Source organism: Lepus europaeus, chromosome 22 (assembly GCF_033115175.1).
Source record: "Lepus europaeus isolate LE1 chromosome 22, mLepTim1.pri, whole genome shotgun sequence".
Taxonomy (NCBI): Eukaryota; Metazoa; Chordata; class Mammalia; order Lagomorpha; family Leporidae; genus Lepus; species Lepus europaeus.
In genome coordinates, this window is record NC_084848.1 from 8,048,107 (window position 1) to 8,073,798 (window position 25,692).

The 25,692-nt window shown below is 57.4% G+C and overlaps 1 protein-coding gene across 2 annotated transcripts in view; it reads right to left on the reverse strand.

Moving 5' to 3' along the window:
* Nucleotides 1–3,316: 3,316 nt before the first annotated feature.
* Nucleotides 3,317–25,692, reverse strand: part of CLMN (calmin) — a 101,431-nt gene continuing 79,055 nt past the window's right edge. Inside the window, exons 9-13 of one of the 2 annotated variants that reach the window (XM_062181097.1) lie at nt 22,145–23,746; nt 18,698–18,894; nt 14,582–14,642; nt 13,867–13,937; nt 3,317–11,592 (exon numbers count right to left, since the gene is read on the reverse strand). In XM_062181097.1, the coding sequence (XP_062037081.1) occupies nt 11,424–11,592; nt 13,867–13,937; nt 14,582–14,642; nt 18,698–18,894; nt 22,145–23,746 (2,100 nt within the window). In that variant the 3' untranslated portion in view covers nt 3,317–11,423. Of the gene's footprint in view, nt 11,593–13,866; nt 13,938–14,573; nt 14,643–18,697; nt 18,895–22,144; nt 23,747–25,692 lie in introns of both variants that reach the window. The other variant, XM_062181098.1, reaches the window with a different exon arrangement.

The window sequence follows — 25,692 nt, forward strand, 5'->3', positions numbered from 1 at the left end:
GTCCCGGAACAGCCTGGCTTACTTCTTGCTTGGCTCTCAATCAGTCCTGCTCTTCTATGTGCTGTTACGCCTCCAGATTGAATGCTCACACGTGTGCAGGGAAGCCACGCCCATCAGCCCAAGACACGGGCTGATATCACATTGATTCAGAAGACGAGAAAGTGAACACAGCACACGCACACGTGAGCGTGGGTGGCCCCATACAGAGAGACCTCAGGAGTGGGCCAGTTGGCCTGAAAGGAAGAGGGGCCGGGGGATGGAGAGGGCACCTCCCAGTCATGACGGGGCGGGGGTACGGGGGCCCCTTCTAGCTGTTAGCCTCTCTTATGAAGTAAGGGGCAGTGCCTCCCCAGGCGTGGAGCCACATGGGAATTATATGGCACCTCCACAGGTTCCATGTGGAGCTGAACATTCGTACTTTCATGGAGTCCCCCTCCAGGTCCTGCATGAAGCAGGTGCATCCCTGCACGGGCCTTTTGATTGACAAGGAGGAGGACAAAATTACATGGGGCCTGCCGTGACTTCCAGCCTATCCCACGTGGGGCTCTCACTGTGACCTCCGTGTCACAGGGAAGGGAATTCAGGCTTGGGACAGCTGAGGCTTTGCCTCCAACCCCTAAAGACCTGAGCACGCATGGGTCAGGGTGGCAGAGGAGGCCCTGGTGCAGAGGCCTCAGACCAGCACCCTGGGGGCCACGCTCCCTGGGGGTGTCTGCAAGCCCCATCCAGGCAGCCAGAGTCCACGCCCCAAGTCACATTCTCCTGGGGGCTCCCAGTGGGCACACAGAAGGCAAACAGGTGTGCTGGAAAACTTCTGGTGGATCCAGGTTCCCGCTCTTCCATCCTGGCCTGCGCCGTGGCCAGCTCTGTCCTGCGCAGTGGACATGGGCTCTTCCCTCATCCCCAGCACCTAGTCTTACCATGGCAGCCAGGCTTAACTGGGTAAAATGTCCATCAACACATGCTCCACACCCCACCTCCCACTAGTGGATCCCAGGTCACTCAGGGTAAAGGTCACCGTCCTCGCTATGTCTTGCAAGGCCCTACCTGACCGGCCCCTTCTGTGTCCACTCCTGCCTTGCTGGCTCTCACCAAACCTGACTCAGGGCCTTTGCACTTGCTGCTCCCTTTGCTTAGAAAATTTTTCCTGCCGGCGCCTTGGCTCAATAGGCTAATCCTCCACCTGCGGCGCCAGGTTCTAGTCCTGGTTGGGGCACTGGATTCTGTCCTGGTCGCTTCTCTTCCAGTCCAGCTCTCTGCTGTGGCCCGGAGTGCAGTGGAGGATGGCCCAAGTCACTGGGCCCTGCACCCACATGGGAGACCAGGAGAAGCACCTGGCTCCTGGCTTCGGATCAGCGCGGTGTGCCTGCCGCAGCGCGCGGGCCGCGGCGGCCATTGGGGGGTGAACCAATGGCAAAGGAAGACCTTTCTCTCTGTCTCTCTTTCTCACTGTACACTCTGCCTGTCAAAAAAAAAAGAAAAAAAAAAAAAAAGAAAGAAAAATTTTCCCGACATGGACATGGATGATTCATTCCTGCAGCTCTTCCTGGTCTTTATAGTCAAAGGCCACCTCCCCCACTGAGAGACCTCTCCTGACCCCTCTGTTAGCACCGTGGCACCTCCCAGCCAACCCCAATCCGACCTTCTCTCCCCACTGTCTCACTACTCTAGTCTCTATCTGAGATACTACATCTTCTACTGGCTCCCATCTCTCCCCCACCAGAATGCAAGCACAAGGACTCTGTGATGGGCTTACTTCCGTATTCTGAGCAAGCAGAACAGTGCCCGGGCCCTAGCACCCGTGCAGTAAACATCACCCGCTACCTGCTGCTTGCTCTCCCTCCTTCCCTCACCCTGCAGCCCGTGGGTCGTGCCCCCTCTGCCCCCAAATGGTGCAGGATCAGGCTGTTTTCTGGGGATCACAGGCTCCTCCAGGACTTCGATCACAGAACCAGTAGGAGACAGACTCCACATTCACACCCAGGCCGTGGAACACCAGCGCCCTAAAGCTGCCACTGTGACCCCACCATCCCTCTGTAGCCACTGCCTCCGCACCTGCCGACTCAATCTACCGTGGACTGAGAATCCTCGGGGGAAAATGGGCTTGTGCTGAGCATATAGACATTTTTCCTCGTTGTCATTCCCTACACAATACAGTATAGTGACTATCTACAGGTAGTACTTACGTGTATTAGATATTATAAGAAACCTGACATGACCCTAATGTGCAGATGATGTGTGTAGGTTTTATGCAAATATTATGCTATTTTTAAAGCTTTTTTTTTTTTTAATTTGAAAGGCAGAGTGACAAAGAGAGAAATCTTCCATTTGCTGGTTCACTCCCCAAATGGCCGCAACAATGGGGCTGGGCCAGGCTGAAGCCAGGAGCCAGGAACTCCATCCGGGTCTCCCATGTGGGTGGTAGAGATCCAAGCACTTGGGCCATCTTCCACTACTTTCCCAGGCGCATTCATAGGGAGCTGGACCAGAAGAGCAGCTGGGACTAGAACTGGTGCTCCAGTACGGGATGCCGGCACCATAATGCTGGCCCTGATACTATGCAATTTTGTGCAAGGCACTTGAGCACCACGGATTTGGGGTCCCAGAGCCAATGCCTCATGGAAACTGAGGCATGATGTTCTACTGTGACTCCTTCTTGGAGCTTCACACACAAATGCTCAAGGCCAAGTTAACAGGAAGGGGGTCTTCATAAAGTTCACGGAAAATACACACCCTCAAAAAAACTATGCATTGATTTCTTTTCTTTTTTTTGTTGTTGGACAGGCAGAGTTATACAGTGAGAGAGAGAGAGACAGAGAGAAAGGTCTTCCTTCCGTCGGTTCACCCCACAAATGGCCACTATGGCCGGCGCGTTGCACCCATTCGAAGCCAGGAGCCAGGTGCTTCCTCTTGGTCTCCCATGCAGGTGCAGGGCCCAAGCACTTGGGCCATCCTCCACTGCACTCCCAGGCCACAGCAGAGAGCTGGACTGGAAGAGGAGCAACTGGGACAGAACTGGCGCCCCAACCGGGACTAGAACCTGGTGTGCCGGCGCCGCAGGCGGAGGATTAGCCTAGTGAGCCGCGGTGCCGGCCATATGCATTGATTTGAAAATATTTTGCACCTCCATAGACTTATCTTCTAACTTCATTCCCACCACCTTTTGAAGTCTCTCTGCACAGTCTGCCAAGGGCACCTTCCCTACAGTCTCCGCAGACCTAAGGACAGCTGGATTCACCTTGACCTTGGCACAGGGTATCTGCTGGGCCATCGCTAGTTAGCAAGAGCACAGACACCAATGAAGTGTCACCAGTGAGATGGTCAATTCAAGGAATTTATATTCAAAAATCTCCTGAAGAAGATGTATAATTTTACAAGATCATTCATCATAGCACCAAACCCAATATTCCTTAATAGAAAACAGTCAAATAACAAATGCTCCAGCTAATTTCCCACCAGTATAAATTATGCAAATAGCCATTTATATCTTAATTTACAATAATCAATAAATAAGAGTATACATTCATACAATAATTTTTTACAAAGTCCCCCCCTCCTTTTTTTTTACAAAGTTGTTCCTAAGCATCTATAAACAGACAAAATAATCCTTGTACTACAAAATAACATCTCACTTTTCCCCTCAATAGTTCTCTTGGAGCTCTCAGTAAAAAGTCTGACAGTTAAGCCCTGCCGTGACATCACAGTAACATTAATACATCTGTTCCATGTATCCGGGAGCCCAGCACAAAGACGACATCGGTTACCCTGCAACGCGATGGCTCTGACACACTCACGACCAGGCTTCATAACGCGTCCCCATGGCACACAGCGGGGAACAACCATTTCCCTGTCTTGCTGCCGGTCTTCAGCCAGTATCAGCCCGATGCGAGTGACGCAGGCTCCCTGATCCGGTCCACGCTCCACAGCAAAGGGCAGGTGTCGTCGTCAGCACAGCTCCCCGCAGGCGCCACTCCCACCTTCAGGGCACTGTCCACAGACTTGCCAGCCTCGGCTGACGCTACTGCCTCATGGACAGCTGGGACGCCAAGTGGAAGTCTTGGCTGATGGCGTAGTTCAAGCCCATACTCATGGACGGGGAAGAGTCTAGCCGTTCACAGCTATGTACGCCTGCAGCTGAACTTCCAAATCCAAAAGAAATTCCTTGGGAGTTGAGTCAATTTCAGACGCTAACTTGAGACAAACTCCACCCTGGAGCCCCGAGAGGCAGATCCCCCAGGTTCTACTCCAACTTGCATCCCACACCGTGAACGGCCAGTTTTCCCAGCTTTTCCCAAAGGCACCTTTCTCACACATAAAAGCAAAGAGGCAAAGCTCGCTTATTTAGAGAAGTGCATTCATTTTAAGCAATAGGCCACTCATGGAAACACAAAAATAAACGTGCTACCCTTTGGATTGTTAAACCTAGAGAGGTCTTTTTAAACGTTGTCTACAGGTGAGCAGAGCTCAGATGTGGGTTCCTGATCCCCAGGTCCCCACAGTACAGGCACTCCCAGAGCTCTCGCAGCCAAGTGTCTCAGCGCTTGCGTGACCTTTGGGCCACTCCCCCCTGTGCTCTGCTCCTTGGCAGGAGCTCGCACAGAGTATGCTCCTCTGGAACCCAGTGGGGCTCAAAGAGGTGGCTACTGCAAGAGGGGCCAGTGTGGTGGCACAGCAGGTTAAGCCACAGACTGTGATGCCGGCATCCCAGGTGGGTACCAGTTCAAGCCCCAGCTGCTCCACTTCCAATCTAGCTTCCCGCTAAGGCACCCGGAAAAGCAGCGGAAGATGGCCCAAGTGCTTGGGCCCCCGGGCCACATGGGAGACGCAGATGAAGCTCCTGAGTCTTGCCTTTGGCCTGGTCTGGCCCGGCCCTGGCCATTTGGGGAGTGAACCAGCAGACAGACGAGCTCTCTCTCTGCCTCTCCCTCTCTCTGTAATTCTAGCTTTCAAATAAATACCAAAAAAAATCAGTTTTTAAAAAAAATCCAGTGAATTTTCTATTTTTTGGGTACTAATGCAAAAATCACAATTTTTAAACTTGAAACAAAGGAAAAATAATGATCCCTATATCAAAGACCAACCAGGCATGACTTCATCCATACAATTCAGTCTCCATTCGCATACATAAAAATTTTTAAATATTTATTTATTTATTTCAAATGCAGAGAGGGGGGTGGGGCAGACAGAATGTCATGTGCTGGTTCAGCTCCCAAACACCGGTAACAGCCAGGGAACTAGGGCTGGGCCAGGCTGGAACCAGGAGCCTGGAACTCAATCTGGATCTCCATGTGAGTAGCAGGGCCTCGACTACTGAGCCTGCCAGGGTGCACACCGACAGGGAGCCGGATGGGAGGCAGCGCTGGGGCTCAAACCCGGGCACTACGATGTGGGAGGCAGGGCGCTGGGTGGTGACTTAACTGCTTTCCAAATTCCTCCCCATGCCCACCCCTCCCCCCCCACAATTCAACCTCGCTCTGCCCAGGCATACTCCACTTTGCTTTTTTGCTACATTTCCTACGCTGAGAAGTGAGTGTTGGAGGAGGCCAGAGGAACAGCTGGGAGCAGGATGCAGCTGGCTGAAGTCCCTGAAGAACCCTCTTTCATTTTAGATGCTGCGATTTTGCTGGGCCGGGCTCTTTGGAAGCAGTCACTTTGGTTGCATAGTTGCATCCATTGGCTCAAACACAACTGGGACTTCCCTAATCCTTTTGATGTGAGTACGAAGGGCAGCCTGCTGCAGCTAGGATATAGGGCTGGGCGCCAGCAGGTGCAGGGGACGGCGAGGTGAGAAGTAAACCTTATCTTCCCGCCCACAACTTGCCAACTGAGCCAAAGTCTCCAAGAACCGGCATTTCGCTAGGGCACAACTCTTTCCTGAGCACGAAGCTGAGAGTGAAAATCAACGTTTGAAAATCAGTCTCCACATTCCGTTTCCGGTTCTGCCACTTGCCAGCTCCGAGCTACAACCTCGCTGCTTTCCCATCCTGTGCTTTGGCTTCCTCCCTGAAGTTAACACCTCCCATGACCGTGGGAAGGTTCAAATGTATACATGAGTGTACGGGGCTTACACCTCCTATGGCGAAAGGCAAGTGTTTGAAGTTGAGACAGGGCGGCCGGCAGGAAGGTGCGGGACTGGGGAAGCCATGATAAACTGAACGCTGGGAAAAGAGAGGTGGTCGTCGCCCGGGGAGGAGGGGCGTGGAGAGCGAGGGCTCCTACGAAGCCTGCAAGCCCACCACAGGCTGGCAAGGAAGGCCCCGTTCATTAAACAGGTGTGTGCTGAGTGTGTCCCCTGTATAGGAGCTCAGAGGGATGCCACCAACGTGCCCAACGCCACCCCAAAATCCAGCGACAGAGCAGGGATCCCAAACTAGATCTGGCTGACCCCCAACCTGCCCTCTCTCCTAGTCCCAGGACGCCTCCCGGAGAGCTTAAAAAACAAAAACAAGGCAATGGTTCATTTAAGGAAACCCTCGCAGGCAGCAGCTACTTGGCGTCCAAGGGTCAGCAGGGTCTCAGGGCCACGGCTTGCTGAGTTGCTATTTAAAAACAACTTGGCCAAACAGCACAGAATACTGGTTGTCTTTTTTCCCACGGGGTGGGGAGTATTTTAGGCATGCTGCTGCCACGACCTTGGCTAGAGACAACTGCTCGCTGCTGTGTTTCTCTCCAGGCTCTCGGCACAAACGCCAAATACAGCTAAGCATCCTCACGGCCCACAGGGCAGCAGGTCCAGAACACTCAGCTCAGGGAGGCTGATGGCCCCTGCCAAGTCCAGGTCTCTGTTCTGCACCCCACACTCGACCAGGCACATCCCGGGCCCTGTCCCGCACACAACAATGCAGTAATGGCAAGGCCCAAAGGCCACCATGGGGCCCTTAAAGGTCCGAACGAGGAGAGCTGGGTGCTCAGGGGGAGCGCGAAGACACACGGGGGGAGTGGGAGAGTCGGCTCACACCTCGGGCCACCTGCACGACTACTCGCCCTGAGCTCACCTGCCTGCACTGCTGACTTGCTCCTCAGGAGGTGCCCACGAGAGGCGCCTCCTGCACCAACAGACGTCACGGGCAACCCGTGGTGGCCCCTGGCTTCAACCGCCCAACCCAGGTCCCGGACCTGGAGGTCAGAGCAGGCTGGGCCGGGAGAACAACTCATGATGCAGGGGCGCTGCAGGCCCGGGACGGTTCATCTCCCCTAGATGTGGTGTCAAATGAGGACCGCACCTGGGCTCTGGCATCCTGGCAAGAGCGTCTCTGGGGAGGCTCTGAGAAGCCATGGTGGCCGGAAGCTCCGGCACGGCCCACTTCTGGGACTCCCGAGGAAGACAGGTGAGGGGCTCAGAGTGGGTCCCTGAGGAAGGGGGCTCCGGCACAAAGGAAAAAGAGGCCACGCCTCCAAACTCCACTGCCGCTCCTGGAGCCTCTCCTGAGGTTTAAGCAAAAGGGTGGAAGAGTTCACGCGCAGCTGCCCTCCCGGACAAACAGAGAAAGAGGACCGACAGATAGAAGCAGCCACAACCGACACGGACGTGTGGGGAGGCACGCACTCCATTAGCTCCGGGTGTTCTGGGTCCTTGGCAAGCTGGGGAGGGAGGGTGCACGCAGAGGTCAGCAGCCGCCGCCGAAGGCTGTCACACTGGAGAAGATGTACTTGGGAATGAGTATGGCTGACCCGAGGCCTCCAGCCAGCAGAGCGTGAGTCACTCCCCCTTTCTGAGCTCCCGCCTCTCATGCCTTAGAGGCCAGGGGCCCCCACACCCTCCCTAGGGCTCGCAGATCATCAGTGACTCACAGAGATCCACTGTGCAGGCTGCCCAGTGCTTCTGACCCTGCCACCAAGTAGCAGGCAAGCACTGCAGGGGGCAGGGTCCCCACGCTGAACACACACGTCCTGGGCACAGTACTTCTTGTCCCAGGCCCTGGGGGAGCCCCTCTCCCATGACCAGGAAGCCCATGACAATCCTGTAGTCGCAAGGAGGGCAAGACACAAACTTCCAGAAGGAAATGCCGGCCATGTTCCAAGTACCAGGCAACAGAGAACCCAAACCGTTGCTTCGTCGGCAAACTCGTTTCCTAAATGAAGTGAGGGTAGCAAAGAGAGCCCCAGAAGCCACGTGGCTGCTGCAGACTAGTGTCACGGGAGGCAGAAGATCCAGGAGGCGCAGGAAGCAAACCTGTGGCGTCTGCCTGGAGGAGGGGGCAGAGGTGGTCTCTGCGGGTCAAGTCTGTGTTCTGGGTGGTTTCTGCCCCATGGATACCAATTTTGAAATTTCCCAAGGGTGCGCTATGGCTGTTGCAGCCCTGTGTATGTCCTTCTTTGCCAGGTGGGAGAACAGTGGAAATAGCTCTAAAAAAAATGGGTTCCAGAGGAAAAACCTGCAAATACTGACACCTAGTAGGGTTCCCGAGCAGTGAGTCCAGGTGCCCACCTGCTGGCCTTAGAGAAAAGCCACAGCTGACACACAGAGCGCCCACTCGGCTTCTTGCTGCCTGGCTCTTAACTGGAACAGTGCTACGGCATGAACAGATGTCCCAGGAAAACCTGGGACATGAGATTGAGCCCACCCAGAGAATGGGGACTCTAAGACAAAAAGGCGAAGCAGGGAGCAGCACCGTGCATCCCCAAACACACGCATCAGCATCCACAGAGAGACACGGGAACTGCACAGGCCACTGGGTAACAAAACAAGGAGCCACCACAACGTCTCACCATCCAAAATCAAACCCGACATTCCTCCTAGGGAAGATAAAGTGGGATATTCTTCAGGGAAAGCAGACCAGGACCATAAAGAGATGAGAAACAGAAAAGATACAAATATTACAGGATCCGCTTAGGAGGTTCCGCACTGGAACAGCAGGTAGCTCAGAGAGAAAGAACGTAGCTACGAGAGAAGGTAAGACACCTGCCAGGGACGTCAGCACCAGGCGCAGCAGCACCGGACCCGCACCAAGGCAGTGCAGGCAACTCCAAGGAGGAGACCAGGAGCGTTTCCAGGGAGAGAGAGAGGCAGCCCAGCCCCTGCCAAGGCCCAGGGACCAGGACAGTGGGGGCGGGGCGTGATCTTCCACTCAGAACTCTATGCTCAGCCACTCGTGGGTAAGGGCACAAGGAAGACAGGAAATCACACGAGGATGGCTCTTTTAGACTTTCGAGACTGAGGCTGCAAACATTTGCAATACTTAACTTGCAATCCTGCACTCCCCTTCCTCAGGCCACTAAGAAGTCACGGCGGGGGCATCACACACGCTCCTCAGACACCCGCAGTGCCGTCCACACCGCACCCTAGGGAGATCTAGATACCGTGCCGCAGCCACACTCAGGGTGCCGGCAAGGCTAAAGGCTCATGACCGTTGACAGCAAGTCAGCCGATGTTTCTACACACAGCTTAACAGGAGAGGGTGAGCACATCACGTAAAAATGCAAAGAAACAGCTAAGAGTCAAACGTGGTGACCTCCAGGGAACCAGAGAAAAGCCTCACCTGCAGAGGGGTGGCCTGTCCCCTAGCCTCCCACATCCAGCCTCATCCAAGTCAGCAGAGACTCAAATGAGATGTCCGCCCTTCAAGAAAAAAATCAGTTTAGTGCCAGCCCGAACCTAAGGACTTCCAGGCACGGCGCCAGCGGCCATTCTCTGCAATGTTGCAAGTTGTCGACGGAGATTTTTCTGAATGGGGTCTGGACACGTAACAGGAGATGATTCACTCTCGGGTCAGCCCCTCCCCAGCTCATCAAACAGCTAACGTAGCAGGGATCCAGCGGTGCCAGGGTTTGCAAGGATCACACACGCACTCGTGACCATCTGCACCTCCCAGCCTCCCACACCAGGGGCTCATCAATTAGCTCTTTTTCCACCGAGTTCTTGGCCTCTGGGATGGACTCACTCCAAGCTCCCAACAGCTCATGGCCAGGGGACGGCCATTCTCTTGGCGAGGGCAAGTCGAGGGCTGGACCACATTCAGGATTGGTGGCGAGGCCAGATCGGGCTGTCATCCACGCAGACGGGCCCTCCCTGCTGGGATTCTGCAGACTTGAAACCTGCTCCTTGGCTTAAGCGAGGTCCTGCGATTCCTGGAGTGAGAACATCAGTGACAAGGCCGGCCGGGCTGTTCCAGAGGGAACAGGCGCTGAGGTCGAAGGCGAACACTACCTCTTCATGGGCAGAATGCAGGAGCAAAACTAAGGTTGACAGCTGGCCTACGATGTTCGGATGTGCTAAATGAGGACTTTTATCCGGCCATTTTATCTTTGTTTCAGATATTGGTGCGTGGGTGGAAGTTATCTATCAGAGGTGGCAGCCCCAGCCGGTGAGCTCCTTCAAGTTTGTCCCTTGTGGGTTGTTGGCCAACCTGCTCTGCCGCCTGGGCTAGATTAAACAAGCTGCTCCCAGAGGCCTCTCCTAACAGTGCACTATCTTACCAGGGGGGCTTACTACGTGCTTCCTGGGAGGTGGGGGCAGGGAGCAGCACATGGTCTCCACTGACCTGGGTTTTGGCAAGAAAAAGAGGAGAGGGAACCCAGGGCCGTGGAAGGTGTCAGTGGGGAGCGGGCTTCCCTCCTTGCACAGACCACCTGCCCTGCCCACTCCCGGTGCTTCCCAGAAGGCGTCTTTGAGAAACCCATGGCAACCAAGCACCAAGGATGTCCACGCCATGAGGCAGGTGCACGCGGTAGTGACTCCTGTGCGTCCAACATCAGCCCCGCCCCCCTCTAGTCCTCCTGGAGGTTCTTCCCTGTGGGACCCTGAGAACGAGACAGGAGTCTCAGGAGCAGTCAGTGAGGCTGGGGGGGTGGGGAGTGTCTCAGGGCCCACCCCAACCAGAGCTCTGCTTTCAATGCCACGTCTAGACTGACCCCTAGATGGAAAAGATTTTAAAATCCCCGCTCTTTCCAATCCAAACAACACAAGCGTGAATTCCAAGTGCACCCCACCACCCCGAAACCAGGGTGAGCGAAGTGGTCCGTGGCTATAACACCACCTTCTCTGGCTTCCCTGGTTTCACCATTCCCTGGTCGTGCTTGTCCAGCGATCACCAGGTAGCAACAGGTGCCAGAGCCCCACAGCTCCACTCACACACCCTCCTGGAGGACGGGGTAGCAGGTCTCCCACAAGCGGGGGCTCAGCCTGGGACCCGCATCCAAGAGCTCCTTAAAAATCTGCATTTGCGATGAGCTAACATCTGAGTTTGGGCTCCATATAAGTAAGGATGGTTACTCTCCGACCAAGCTGCGCCTGAGTTCTGGGCACACAGTCCAGGAGAAAAGCATGCTCAGGTCTCACCAAAGGACAAGGAAACAGGAACCCGAAGCAACAACAGGGGGAGGCGGCCTGAGCCTCCTCGGGAGGCAGGACCCCGCCCAGAACCCGAGATATAAAAGACCCCTCCCCTGCTCAGGGTCCTGTCTCTTTATTATCCAGACACACGTCAGAGTCTGTTGACATCCAGCTGTGGGAAGAGCAGCAGGCAGTAAACCAGGAGCCACAGGAAGAGGATGAAATACACTAGGTCCGGCTGCTGCACCAGCTGGGTCAGGGAGTCGCTGTGCGGGCTGTGCGTCCCTGGCGCCGCGGCTTCGCCCGAGTTGTCGGCCTTCCTGCAGGACACACCACAGAGGATGGCAGTTACAAGCGGGTCCCCGGAGGGCAGACTCCACCCAGCACCACCCGTCCCCCACCTGCCGTGTGGCCCCAGGCAGGGGGCTGGCTGCCCGGGAAGCCCTGGGAGCTCCCACATACTCCGTTCACCTCTACAACACTAGGAGGGGCGATTAGCCCCATTCTGCAGATGGACAAGTCGAGACTCAAGGGTGGAGGCTCCACAGAGCTGGCACTGGGCCGGGGTGCAGCACCATGTGGACGCGGGGGACCCTGGGAGTCATCTGAAGGAACAGGGCTCCCCAGTGATACACGCTGTCAAAAAAGCCGGCTCAGGCAAATGAACCAAGGCAGGCCCCACCCTTACCCCACCCAGCTAGGCTCTGGCTCGTCATCTTTGCAGTCACAACTAGACTCCCCCTGGTCAGCTTTAGCTTCCTTCTGTAATTTTGCAGGCAGCTCAGAGGTGGACAGCAGCTGCAGACCCAAACTTCCACAGAGGAAAGGGGCAGGGGCCCGGAGCTGCCCGGAGGGTCCTTCAGCGGTGTGTGATGTGGATTAGGGGGAGTGCGGACCACATCCCCCCAGCCACCCCGAGAAGCGGGGCAGGGATCAAACATTCACAGCCAGCGGCACACTCAGTGCTGCCCAGGCAGACGACGGCCGGCTCCCTGCGCTGCCTTCTCTTTCTTAAAACTGTCTACATAGGGCCGGCATCCCATACGGGCTGGCTGGAGTCCCGGCTGCTCCATTTCCCATCCAGCTCCCTGCTAATGCGCCTGGGAAGGCGGTGGAGGATGGCCCACGTCGTTGGGCCCCTGCATCCACGTGGGAGACCTGGAACAAGCTCCTGGCTTCTGTCTGGCCCAGCCCTGGCTGCTTGGCCATTTGGGATGGAAGATTTCTCTCTGTCTCTCTCCCTCTCTCTCTGTAATTCTGCCTTTGAAATAAAATACATCTTTAAAAAAGATTGTCAATGTAAATAAGTGTAAAGGATGTGTATTTTTTATTCCCAAGGCAATAAATGCTTGGTGTTGAAAGCGTGGCCAGCGCACCTGCACCTGTCAACCCTGCAGGCTTGACCTCCCCCGGCCCCGGCCCACACAGCCAGAGCTGCAGCCTCCCCACGAGCCCGTGCGGCCTTGCTGCCAACCAGCGTGTACATTTCCATCTTGGGGCAGGGAAGTGAGGGTCAGCTCCCCTCTTTTTGTCGGACTGTGGGGAGGAGGCTGGCGGTCCGAGGACCACACTGCCAGGGGCTGGGCACTACTCAGACGCAGCGTTCTGATGCCCGTCATGTAAGTCCCTCCCCAGGCCCATTGGAATCCACGGGAAAACAAAACCCAGACGGCTGCCGCGTGTGACGCCGTGGCTGGAACAGGGATGAGGCGCGCTCAGAGTGGCCGGGTCGGGCGCGCGCCCTGGGTCCCCCGGGCTCTAACGGGCAGCCCTACTGCAAGGAGCCTTCGAGAGGGCTGCTAGGAGCCCGACGGGAAGAAATACTTTCATGGACATTCTGGCATGCTTGTACTCCCTCTTCAGATCTGCTCTGATGCCATAAAACTGTAAAATCAGCTCAGTGAGCCGCTCAGTATTGTACCTGCAGTGGTGACAGAATAAACATGGTGGTCAGGGCACAGCAGGGAACGGCCTCAGCAAGCCCACTCCCGCCTCTCCCAGCTCTGTGGGGACACTGCACGTCTGGCTGGGGCCGGGGCCGGGGCGGGGCCGGGGCCGTGGGGCGGGAACTAAACTGCCGCCTGTGACGCCAACATCCCATGTCATGCTGCCAGTTCAGGTCCCTCAGCCAGCTCCTGGGAAGGCCGTGGGTAAGGGCCCAGGTCTTTGGATACCCCTGCCCAGGTGAGAGACCAGGATGGAGTTCCTGAACCCTGGTTTCAGACTGGCCCAGCCCGGGTCATTATAGCTATTTGGGGCGTGAACCAGTAGACAGAGGATCTCTCTCTCTCTCTCTCTCTCTCTCTCTCTCTCTCTCATAAATCAGTAAACCTAAAAGAAAAGGATGCTGCACTATGTAAATGTGGCTGTGGGCTCCTAACCCTGAACCCCCCAGGCTGAGTCATTTCCCCAACCTTGCCTGCCCATCACTGTCCATTAATATCCACTTCGCCCTCCCACGCTCACTGAATTCACCCTCGTGCTCCCTGGAGCAGCTACTAGTTCTTGCAGGAGCCCAGATTATTCACAAAGCACAGGCGGGGAGCAGCCGCCCCCGAGGAAATCCGGTTGCGGAATTGAGCAGCGCCACCCACCTGGTTAGTATTCGGTGCCTCCTGTCATCCGGATCAGCTGCGTTCCTCGAGTGAACATAGCTAAAATGATCCTACAGTGAAATTTATAAACAAAACCCGCAACCCAATTAGTAAAGATGAAATCTCTGAAACACAAAATAAGATGATTTTTTTTTAAAACACACAAAGCCGAGCAAGCCATGCTTCCCTCAATACTGCAAACGTCTATGTCCAAAATCACAGCACTAAATCTAAATGGGCAGCTCCCCACCCCCACCCTCCCCCGCCGCCCCGCCCTCTCCTGACGCCCCTCCCACCACCTACAGCCTGACGGGCGCTGCTGCACCAGGGACTCAGCCCCTGTGTACGTGGAGTGGGCCGACCCCAGGGCTGAAGTCGCGCCTCTCTCTGTGAACAGAATCTCCCTGGGTCTGTGTGCGGGCGCTGGGCCGGGGGTGGGGTGGGGGAGCGGTGGTGTCTTGGATGCATTTTTTTTTTTTTTATAACAAAGAGGCCTTTGGGCTTTAAAATCATCACTTTATTTACATCCCTTATTGCCCAGACTGGACATCCGATTGGACTGTGCTTAACGACAAGGTTCAATGTGTTTGTCTTCTATCCAAAAGCATAGCTGGAACAGGTCAGTACCCTCCAAGCTCTGGGCTGGGGAGGAGGAAGGGCGGAGAGGAACGGGTTAGCAGGGGCGGTGGCAGGGAGAAGAAACTCACATACTAACCGATTCCAAAGACCTATTAGTATGTGGCCGCAGGTAAATGCTGGAGTCACTGTGGCTAGTCCTGCAAAACAAGCACAGGATTTGAGTCGGTGCCACCTGGGGGTCCCTTGGGCTCAGGTGCAGGAGAATCCCCACCCCCAGACCCCCACGTGGGGACCAAAATGAGAGCGTTCCGCCACAGGCCCCTGTGGGCCACCGTGCGCCTACTGCACGGGGCCTAGAGATGAACACCGGGCCCTCGCACGAGGCAAAGCAACGTTAGTTTAATCAGAAGGAAGGCTGCATATCCTTCGAACCCACAGGATGTAGGGCGGGCAGGCCCCTCGCTTCCAAGCACCCTGAGGTCTTGGGACTGGCGAGAGGGCCGCCACAAGTTAAAGTCAGACCTGGGCCGAGACCCGGAACCAGAGCCGCTTGCCAGGGCTCCTGCTCTCTGCTCGTGAGTCTTGGATGTGGCCTGCCTGCCTTCCACACACACGAGCTCATTTGCTGACCACAGCCTGCATCACGCCTCTGTCCCCCGACAGGGCTGGCTGGCCCAGGATGGAGGCTCCTGGCTGACTTGCTGGCAATGCCAGCCAAGTGCTTGTATCTCTGATTGGTTTTTCTCATCTGTGAAATGGGTCGCCATTCTCGCCCCTCCTGCTCACAGAGCTGATGGGACGGAGAGGGGAGAGCAGCAGGCCCCTTTTCGCTGCCCAGCAGAACAAGGTGTTGGACGCCAATGCACGGGGCACGGGGAAGTCATTTCTGTCTGCTCCCGGCAGGCCCACACTGGGGCGTCCTGGGATCCAGGAAAAAGGCATCTGACCAAGAGTTTACCCCCAGGGAATGCACCAGCAACAGCTCCGGTGTTCCTGCCCACTGCTGACCCCTCTCCCAGCTCTCCCCTCGCAATGGGCACGTGGCCAGCTAACGGTTACTGTGCACCTTCTGTGTGCCAAGAGCTGTGCTAGGCTTAGGGATCTCCGGTCCTGGCTCCCAAAACTCTGCTACTTTTTCCTGGCTGCTTTTCCAGCCCAGAAACAAGCCAAATGCACCTGCGAAGACGGAAGAGAGCCTGGTGCCTGGGAGCCAGGGGAGTGCAGTAAGTCAGCCACCTGCACCTGCACACCTGTCCCCACAGGTGTGTCACAAGTGCCTCCTCACCAGGAGGGGAGGATGCGTCTTCCCGGTGGCTTTGTTTTACAGAACCCTCAGTGTGGCTTCGCACCCGGAACTCATTCAGCAAATCTATCAAGAGCCTCTGTGTGCAGGCCAGGGGCTGGGGACCTGTCTCCTGCCCCAACAGCAGACTGGGGAAGCCCGAGCTTCTCTCGTTCGCTCCCTTACTCACCCAAGGAATCTTTCCTGAATGCCAACTGCAAGGCAGGTGTTGTGCTGGTGAACTCTGCACACACAGCCCCTGCCATCCAGGGCGGGGGTGGGGGCGGGGCGGGGGCGGAGACAGCTAGCAAACACCAATGATCTGAGCGCCTACAGCTTTAGCAAGCGCTGTGAGGTACAAGGGAGGCAGCTACAAAGCAGGATGCAAAACAGCTTGGGAGAATCCAAGAAGGCTGCTTGGAAGAGGTGGAAGTGGAGCTGAAACCCCAGAAGACAGAGAGGACACGAGGCAGGAGCAGGCAGGGGACAGCGTTCAGACCGAGGGGAAGCTTGGGGAGGAGAGGAGGGAGATGAGGCGTTTCAGTTACTGAGCCGAGGACCGGGGGCCCAGTGCCAGGGTGGATGAAGACAAGGCTGAGAGACGGAGACCGTGTGGGCTCTGGGTGGCAGGTGTCTCTCCTAGACCAACGGGAAGCCATGGGGAGTGACCAGATGGAGGCAGACCAGAACAAAACCTCCTGCACTTGGGAAGAGGGGTCCCATGTCCTCACTGTGGGCCAGGGGCTGACCTCTGGGAAGTGCCATTTTCTGGGGTACCAAGGGGTTGCTGGGCCAGGCGGAGCATCCCTCATCCCCACACCCCAAGTCCGAAGGGCTCGGAAACTGGAAACTTCCCAGCACGGACCCTCTGGAAGTGTGGGACCACACAGGATTGGGGAATTTAGGATTCCTGGATCCGGGATGTTCACCACGTACAGTCTGTGCAAATATTCCCAAACCTGAAGCGCTCTGGAATCAGAGACCTTTCTGCTCCTGGGGGCTGGGGGCTGCACAGCCTGCACCCCTACACGGGAGCGAGCAGGGGCGTGGCTCCGGGGCTCGCTCTTTCCCCTTCAGGAGCACGCCTCAGTGCTGCTAGGCTTCCACCTGGGCTACGAGGTTCCGGGAGAGATTCGCGGTGTCTGTGGCGGGCACGTGAGTGCTGCCGGCCGATGCAAAGTTCCGAGGAAGCCATCTGCAGGGCCCCTTCCCAGGGACACCAAAGGACACCAAAGGGCTTGGCTTTTCCTGCTTCCGCCTCTTTCGCCTTCTCCTTTTTTTTTTTTTTTTTTTTTGACAGGCAGAGTGGACAGTGAGAGAGAGAGACAGAGAGAAAGGTCTTCCTTTTTGCCGTTGGTTCACCCTCCAGTGACTGCCGCGGCTGGCGTGCTGCGGCCGGCGCACCGCGCTGATCCGATGGCAGGAGCCAGGTACTTATCCTGGTCTCCCATGGGGTGCAGGGCCCAAGCACTTGGGCCATCCTCCACTGCACTCCCTGGCCACAGCAGAGAGCTGGCCTGGAAGAGGGGCAACCGGGACAGGATCGGTGCCCCGACCGGGACTAGAACCCGGTGTGTCGGCGCCGCAAGGCGGAGGATTAGCCTAGTGAGCCGCGGCGCCGGCCTCGCCTTCTCCCTTTTGTCTCGTCTTCACCAGCACCAGCTGGTGCTTTGAAACGAACCCAGGCTGAGATCTCAATACACGTGCACAACTTGGGATGCTCCAGCCGGGGACCCTGGCACCTGCAGGACACTGGTCTGCCCATCCTCACCCCACCGGCTCCCCTCGCTGCCCACCCCCCTTTACCAGCACCTGCTGAGGAGCCGTGGGCCCAGCGGTCTGCTCTTGTCTCTTCCACCTGCAGACTCTGCCCCTCCACAAGTCCCTCTTATCTCTTTTTTTGTTTTGTTTTTTTCTTCTTTCTTTTTTTGTTTTTGTTTTGATTTTCTTTTCTTTCTTTCTTTTTTTTTTTTTTGTTTGTTTGTTTTTTGTTCCTCTTGACACTCGGCTCAGAGGCCTGCTCAGGCCTCTGGCCACCTGAGGCCTCTCTTCACCTGCCCCCAGGGGCCTAAATGTGAAGCCCCCAGGCTCTCTCCAGCCCCCCAGTCCTTGCAGAACAGATGGGGACATCTTACTTCCCTGGAGCAAAGACCCTGCCTGAATGTCCTTTGAGCCGCCACACTCTCTCCCAAGTCCCCGGGCCTGGCTGCACGCGTGTGTGCCAAGCAGTCACGTGTAGGGGCAGGGATACGGCCCCAGGCAGCCGTGGGCGAAGCTGGCGGCAGCCTTCCTCACCACGGACTCTGCCTCCCCACAGCCCAGATGCGGTAGCAAAGCGGGCAGAGACGGAAACCCGGGCCCCTGCGGGCCCTCCTCTGCCTCTCCCTGTCTGGGCACCCCACGGCTCACCCTCCAGTTACCGGCCTTCACACACCACGCAGGCCACCAGGGGCCTGGACTATGGGGTCAGACCCCACTCTGCCAGTCCCTGGGCGGGGCGGTGCTGTGGCCCCAACCCCTCTGGCGAGATGAAGAATCAGAGAGTGAGGATGAAGCACCAGAACATGGCGAGGGCTGGCGACCCGGGACCACCAGAGCTCATCGTCCTCCCTCCCTCCCTTCCTGGGGACCAACTCGTGGGAGAAGCCGGACACTCAGGTTCACGTCCAGCTTCCACGCGGCGGGGATGAAGGTCCCCTCGGGCCGCAAGCTGGAAGTCGGTGAGAAGACCCCACGGACGGTTCTCTGTGTGCCAGGGGGCGGCAGGCGGACAGCGCCCCCGCCCACGTACCGACTGCAGCTGTGCACACTGACGGGGGAGTTCACGCCCTCCCCGGCTCACTCCTGTGAGCAGGTGCGGGGTGGGGGGCCGCTGGGCACAGACAATGAGGATTTCTGTGGGACCCAGGGCAGTGGCGCCCCCGCCCCCATCAGAGCCGACCCCACAGAGGGTACCGAGAAGCCACGTACCTGGACGGGACTCTGCGGTCTCCGGGGTCATCTTCCAGGTCATCCGAGGATCGCACAGCCCCAGCCGCTACAAACAATGAGCTTTCCACGTGGTCCACGTGCTTCCGTTTCTCCTTCTTTTTACTGCTGATCGATTCTTCCACTACCTTTGCTTCTAAGGGGTTTGCTACAGGTTCCAAGCCTGGGGGGTCCTGGGACTGCAAGACAAAGCAGCCAAAGGCAAGTCAGTATTCCCACGGAGACGCCCACACGGCCTCAGCTCCAGCCCAGCCCATTCTGGGCCCTGTGGATCCTGTCAGCCTGCCCCTGGCTCCCGATCCCTGGGCAGAATTCAAACGGTGGAATACAAACTGTGAGAGCTTTAGAATCAGGACGAGCCGGTTCCAAGTTATGTGACCTTGGGCAACTGGTGCTACCTCTTTGAGCCTCAGTTTCTTTGTCTATCAAATGGGTACACTTACTACTGACCACTTCCTCCAGGGTGCAGTCTGGAGAGCACCACACAGACGAGGGTGATTTGTGGGAGGACACGGTCACTGTGCCTTGGCCAAGGCAGGTCACGGCGCCCTCTCCCCAGCTTTTACTTAGTAGGGAAGAATCTTTGCTGCCTGCCCCAGGTACTGAGAAACCACCAGCAGTGCCCTTTGGGGAACCCAGAGCTGCCTCTCAGGACTCCCAGTGGGGGGCTGGAAGAACCTGCAGAACAGGTGTCAGAGTGAAAGCTGGTTCGGCCCAGGCACAGGCAGATCACAGCCCAGGCAGCAACTCAAGCCTGCTCCCCTCCTCCATCATCAAGCTAGCGTCACCTCTTCTGAAAGGGGCAATGAGGAGACCTTTCTGGAAAAAAAAAATATGAGAAATACTTGCGGTTTTCAAGTCCCTCCAACTGGGAAACTATTTTTCCTTTTTTTAAAGGAGGGCCAAGAATCAGAGAAATGCCCCTTTCTGTCTCCCCCTGGACATCCCCTGCTCTCAGGAGCCAAGTGCAAGGCTGGTGGGGGGGAGGGGGGGTCCTGGCTGCACAGGTGAGCACCAGGGGCCGTGGACAAGGGCCAAGTGGTGCCGGCGCAACGCTCTCCCTCCCATCTGGCTGGGGAACACGAGGCCCAGTGATGGAGGTACACGGCTGTCTGCCGGAGCTCTGGCCATGAGGGAGAGAGACGTGGATTCCGTTCACCATCTCCTGCCTCGAGCCACCTGTCCGTGTGCAGGTGCTCCAGCGCCTGTGCCAACTACTGGACACAGGGCATGGAAGAATGATGGCCACGTCCATCAGTCGTGTTAGGGACCCAGAGAGGCAGGGGTGTGACTCGGGATCCCTCCCTACATGCGCTCTGTTCTCTTTCCTGTTTCTGGCCCATAAGCCAGAGACTGTGACCCCGTCCTGCACCCCAAGGTGAGGACAGCAAAGGCTCATCTCAGGGAAGGACGCCTCTAACCTGCTGGCTTTTTAGGGTCTCTCCAGGAAGAACAGCAGGCAGGGGAGAAGTCGGCACGCAGCCTGTGGGTGGGGTAGGGTGGGGGGCAGGGACCAGTTCCTCCTGTGGGGGAAGGAAGGTGGCAGGTGGGGTCCCCGGCGGAGCCACCTGGCCCTCCTCTCCCTCAGTCCCACACAGAGAACAGGCAGCAGCTGCCCTGCCCTTGCAGCCACCGCTCCTGCCAGGTGTGCTCTCGACCTTGAGAATTCTGCTCCGGGCAGCTCCTCCCCTGGTCTGGACAAAGCCACGCTAATCCTGAGTGTCCTACAGCCCCTCCCAGGGTGTGAGGCTTTCTCCTTCCTCCCATGAACCTGCGAGCCCCCCGTGACCTTGGCCCTCCACTGCTACAGCCAGAGCTGTGCCTGTACCTCTGGGCTCCACTTACCTTGCACCCTCAAACCAGCCTACAACACGCCTCTCAGCCCTGCAGTGGCAGGCCCTGTGCTGAGCTCTAGGGTCCAAAATCACAATGACACTCTCTCCCCTGGGAGTGAAAAACAAAAGCACTTGAGGGTTCACCTGTCAAAAATATGATTGGCTATAGGTGAGGGAGCAGCAGTTCCGCCTGGGAAGAACTGGGAAGGCTCCCGGGAGGAGGTGTCTTTGCTTTGGGCTCTGCAGAGTGAAGAACAGATTCCCAAGTAAAGGGTGGGGAAGGGCATTCCAGGTGGCAGGACCAGGCCAGTTTAACCTGGAGGCACAGGAAGAGTGTGGGGTTTCTGGGAGCCAGGGAGGAGGGGGCTTGGAGAGAGGACACAGAGGGGTGGGCAGCCAGGTCGGAGAGAAGAAGAATCTAGATCATGCTTAGGAATCAGACTCTACCTGCCGCCTGGAGAAGGGCAGTGGTCGGATGGGGCCTGTGTCTGGGGAGCATCCATCTCTCTGTGGGCTGGACTGGGTGAGCAGGTGAGTCACCCAAGGGGCCACGCCCAGGTTCTGACCAGAGCTGTGCCCAGCAGGTGCACAGCCCGTGTGGTTTGGGATCTACCCCCTGGATTCCAGGTGCTGCAGTGGGAGAGCTGGGTAACCAGGCATGGGCAGGAAGGCCCACTTTTCCTCACCTCTCTTTCCCTCCCCCCCTCCCTGGTGGCAGCAGCCCTGGGCCCCTTGCACCTGCTCTCTTCTCACTCCTGGAGCTGGGCACGGTGAAAGGAGCAGACAGACAAGCGTGTGGCCACTGCCCAGGCTCAGAGTGAGCGTCCTCTTACATCAGGGGCCGAGGATCAGTGGCCAACAGGCAAAAGGCCTTAAAAAAATCAAGACTGGAGCCTAACGTGGGGCCTCCTGTATCTTTCCCAGGGTGCCGCAGGAGATGGGGGTGGGAGTGGGGGAGCTGTCAGCTCACCAAATTTGCACTAGATGTTAGCCATGATTACTAATTTTTTTGGCTTTTTAATGAGAGAGAGGAAGGGAGAGAAAGAATGTTTACTATTCTGCTCCCAGATGCCCACGATAGCCAAGCTGGTCTAGGCTGACGCTCTGAGCGGGGAACTCGCTCCAAGGCTCCCAGGTGGGTGGCAGGTCCCACGTGGGACCTGGCTCCATGAGCCATCACGTGCTGCCTCCCAGGGTGTGTATCAGCAGGGCGCTGGGGTGGAAGCTGGAGGCAGGCTTGGGCCTCAGGCACTTCGGAGTGGGCCGTGGCCATTCGGAGCGGCGCCTTACCTGCCAGGCCAGACCCCCGGGCCCGGCAACTGCTTTGAAAATGATCAATGCCCCTTCCCTGCTGGATCCTCCGCACGACCTTGCCTGGCCCTCACGCAGCCCTGTGACCAGGGCAGGAAGGGGCGAGGCCAGGGAGGGGCCCAGGGCACGAGGTTTCAGGATGCTGCTGAGCCTGCCCTGGACGAGGCTCCAGTGGACGCCTCCTGAGTCCTGCACCCTGGGGTGCCTGTGAGCGAAGCGGCCACCCCCATGCTCCTGGGGGAGAAGCACAAACAGCCCTGGTCCCCCAACCTCCCACCAGTACCTGCTGGCTCTCCACAGGGTCACTCTCTTCGGTCTGCCTCGGCTGGTGGTCCTCGTGGGGGTCTGGAGGGGCAGGATCTGAAGCCGGGGTGGCACCCGTGGCACCCTTGTTGGGATCCGGCCCCAGGTCGCTGGCCCCCGGGAGGCCCTCGCCTGGCCCCGAGAAGCTGTAGCTGCTCCAGGAGGCGTCGGCCTCCTCCCTGGGGTGCAGGTCGTGCAAACAGCCCCCCTCCTGCTCGCCCAGATCCATCTCCTCCATCTTCAAGTCCTCGGTGCCCTCGGCGTACGCCTCCAGCACCGCAGCCAGGGGCACCTCGTAGTGCGGGTAGTAGAAGAGGTCGTGCGGGATCACCGAGACCTTGGACAGCGGTGGCGAGGGTGTGAAGTCCACGCCGTCTTTGCCGGGACTCCCGAGCCTCTCCAGGCTGACGCTGCTGCTGGTGGGGTTGGAAGGAAGCTCCCCGCCAGGCCCCTGCAGGCCTTCGCCTTCCTCCTCCTCCCCCTCCCCACGGCTGCGGCGACGGCGGCAGGTGGATTTCCTCTTGGCCTTTTCGTACACCTCTGGCTTTCTCTCTGCTGTCTCTTCCGGTCCAGCATCGCTGGGAAGTTCATGTTCGCTGGACTCCACCTGGCATTCCGAGGACTCCTGCCTTTTGTGGGCGGACTTGGCGCTGCTTTTACCTACGTTTTCATCCTGATCCTCAAAGCCCTCGTCCTCAGCAGGTGTCTTCTCACGAGGGGAAGGGACCTCGCCGACAGCTCGGCTGGTGGAAGCAAAATCTACCAGGTCGTTGCTAAACTTCGAGGCTTTTAATGGTATGCTGTCGAAACACTCGTCTTTGTCCATAGCCTCCACGGTCAGCAGCTTCACCTTGACCTCCAAGGAGCTGGCCATCAGGGTGTCTTCTGTGGGGGGTGGAGGAGGGTGACTTTCTTCTCTACGACTTGCTGGGCTCTCCTCGGCGCCATTGCAGGGAGAGGGAGGCTGGGAGCTGCCGAGGGGCCCGGCAGCCGCAGGGACACCCCCAGGGACCCCTTTGGGGGCTGCCTCTGGGGTCTTGGCGACTTCGTGCTGCAGCCCCTGGTTCTCTGCGGCGTCAGCTGCCGGCCCCTGTCCATCCTGCGCCACTTGCGGGCTCCCTTCGAAGCGCAGGTCTTGCGTGTAGAAGGGGTCCTTGCTGCAGGAGGCGTCCTTGCACACGTCGGCCTCGAAGTGGACGGTTTTCTTGATGGGCAGTGAGTTGGACCTGCGGCCGTCCTTCCTGGTGGCTAAGATGGAAGACTCCAGGGGCGGCTCGCCGGTGCTGCCCGTCTTCCCCGGGCTGCCCTGGAGGACCTGGTCGATGATCTGGTGCATGAAGTCGGAGGAGCTGTCGGACAGGGCGCGGCTGCTGCTCAGGCACGTGCCCTTCACGCTCTCGGGCGAGTCGCAGACGAAGACCTTGGGGGGTGGCGGGTGGCTGGTGTCGTGGCTCACGGTGTAGGCGCACTCCCCGTTTTCCGTCACCAGCAGGATTTTGCTCTCCTGTTCCGAAGGGGTTTCTTTGATGCGGACAAAGGTGGATTCGATGGGGATCTCTTTATCTGATTCCATGAAGTCCTCCTGCAGAGAAGCACGGGACAACGTGACTTCAGCAGAGCGTCCAGTGCAGCCTGTGCCTCAGAACACACGCGAGGCGGAGAAAGGCACACGGGACGGACACGGGGGCAGAGGACTCTGCAGACGTGGGGAGGCATTGGCGAAATGGAAACACGAAACACGAGGGTCCGTCAACACGGTTGTGGAAAAATCAAGTTAAAAGACATTCATTCTGGGGCCGGCGCTGTAGCGCAGTGGGTTAACATCCTGGCCTACAGTGCCGACATCCCCTATGGGCTCTGGCTCGAGACCCCGCTGCTCCACTTCCTATCCAGCTCTCTGCTATGGCCTGGGAAAGCAGTGGAAGATGGCCCAAGTCCTTGAGCCCCTGCACCTACTTGGGAGACCCAGAAGAACCTCCTGGCTCCTGGCTTCGGATCAGCGCAGCTCTGGCCATTACAGCCATCTGGGGAGTGAACCATCTGATGGAAGACCTCTCTCTCTCCCCCTCTCCCTCTGCCTCTCCTCACTCTGTGTAACTCCGACTTTCAAATAAATAAATAAATCTTTTTAAAAAAAAGATACATTTATTCTGACGCAAAAGATGTTGAGCTCCATGGTAGTATCTTCCAGGACATATACACTTTTCATGAACATTTGGGTTTTATTTTTAAAGATTTATTTATCCAAAAGGCAGAGGGACAGAGGAGAGAAAGCGAGCAGGTTCACTCCCCAGATGGCTGCATCAGCCAGGGCTGGGTCAGGCCAAAGCCAGGAGCCCAGAGCTCCACTGATCTCCCACATGGGCACTGGGGCCTCCATCAAAGGCCTTTCCAGGCACACCAGACGGGAGCTCCTCAAATGCAAGCTCTCAGGACTCGAGCCGCACTCCAATACGGGAGGCTGGTGTTGTGGGCGGCAGGAGCTTAACTGGCTGCCTCGCAACACCACCCCTTGTGAACTGTGTGAAGACTCCTTGTACACATGGACTTCCATATTTTTTTGCACCAAAATAAACGTTCAGTTCCAATTCTTAAGAGCTTTTGGAATTACCTTCATACCATTTTTAAAAAAGATTTGTTTATTTGCAAGTCAGTTTCAGAGAGAGAGGGAGAGACACGGAGAGATCTCCCATCTGCTGGTTCACTCCTCAGACGGCCACAACGGCCAGGGCTGAGCCAGGAGATTCATCTGGGCCTCCCGCGTGGGTAGCAGGGGCCCAGACTTTTGGGTCACCCTCTGCTCCATTAGCAGGGAGCTGGACTGGAAGTGGCGCAGCTGGGACACAAACCCTTGCCCATAGGGACGCCAGCACTGCCGGCGTTGTCCTTACTGCTGCACCACAACACTGGCCTCCATGGAGGCTTTAAAAACCACAGCTACAAAGAAGCTGGCTCCAGGCAGGAGGAGCCTTTCTATGATCAGAGACTCAGCTGATCCGTGCCTGCGGGCCATGGCCAGGCCGGGCCGGGCGGACAGCCGTCACTGTGTATAAAGTGAGACCAGCCACAGCTTTCCCGCTTTCGTGGGCTGCGTGAGAGCCTGAAGCTGAAAGCGCTCCTAATCCACACCCATCCCCCATGCTCCTTCTCCCACACAGTCCCCACAGCTGTGCAGGGCTCACTGAGGGCAGGGCTGAAAAGCAGAGAAGGACCTTGGTGGTACCGCGTAGGTGCCTGCCTTCGGATGCACTGGGAAGGACCTTGGTGGTACCGCGTGGGTGCTCACCTTCGGATACATTGGGAAGGACCTTGGTGGTGTGGCGTGGGTGCCTGCCTTCGGATACATTGGGAAGGACCTTGGTGGTACCGCGTGGGTGCCTGCCTTCGGATGCACTGGGAAGGACCTTGGTGGTACCGCGTGCGTACCTACCTTTGGATGCAAGACTGACCCCCTTGCTCCAAACAGCAGAAACCTGAGAGCCAAGACTCTGTAAGACCACAGCACAGCTCCTGTCAACTCCCGAAGCG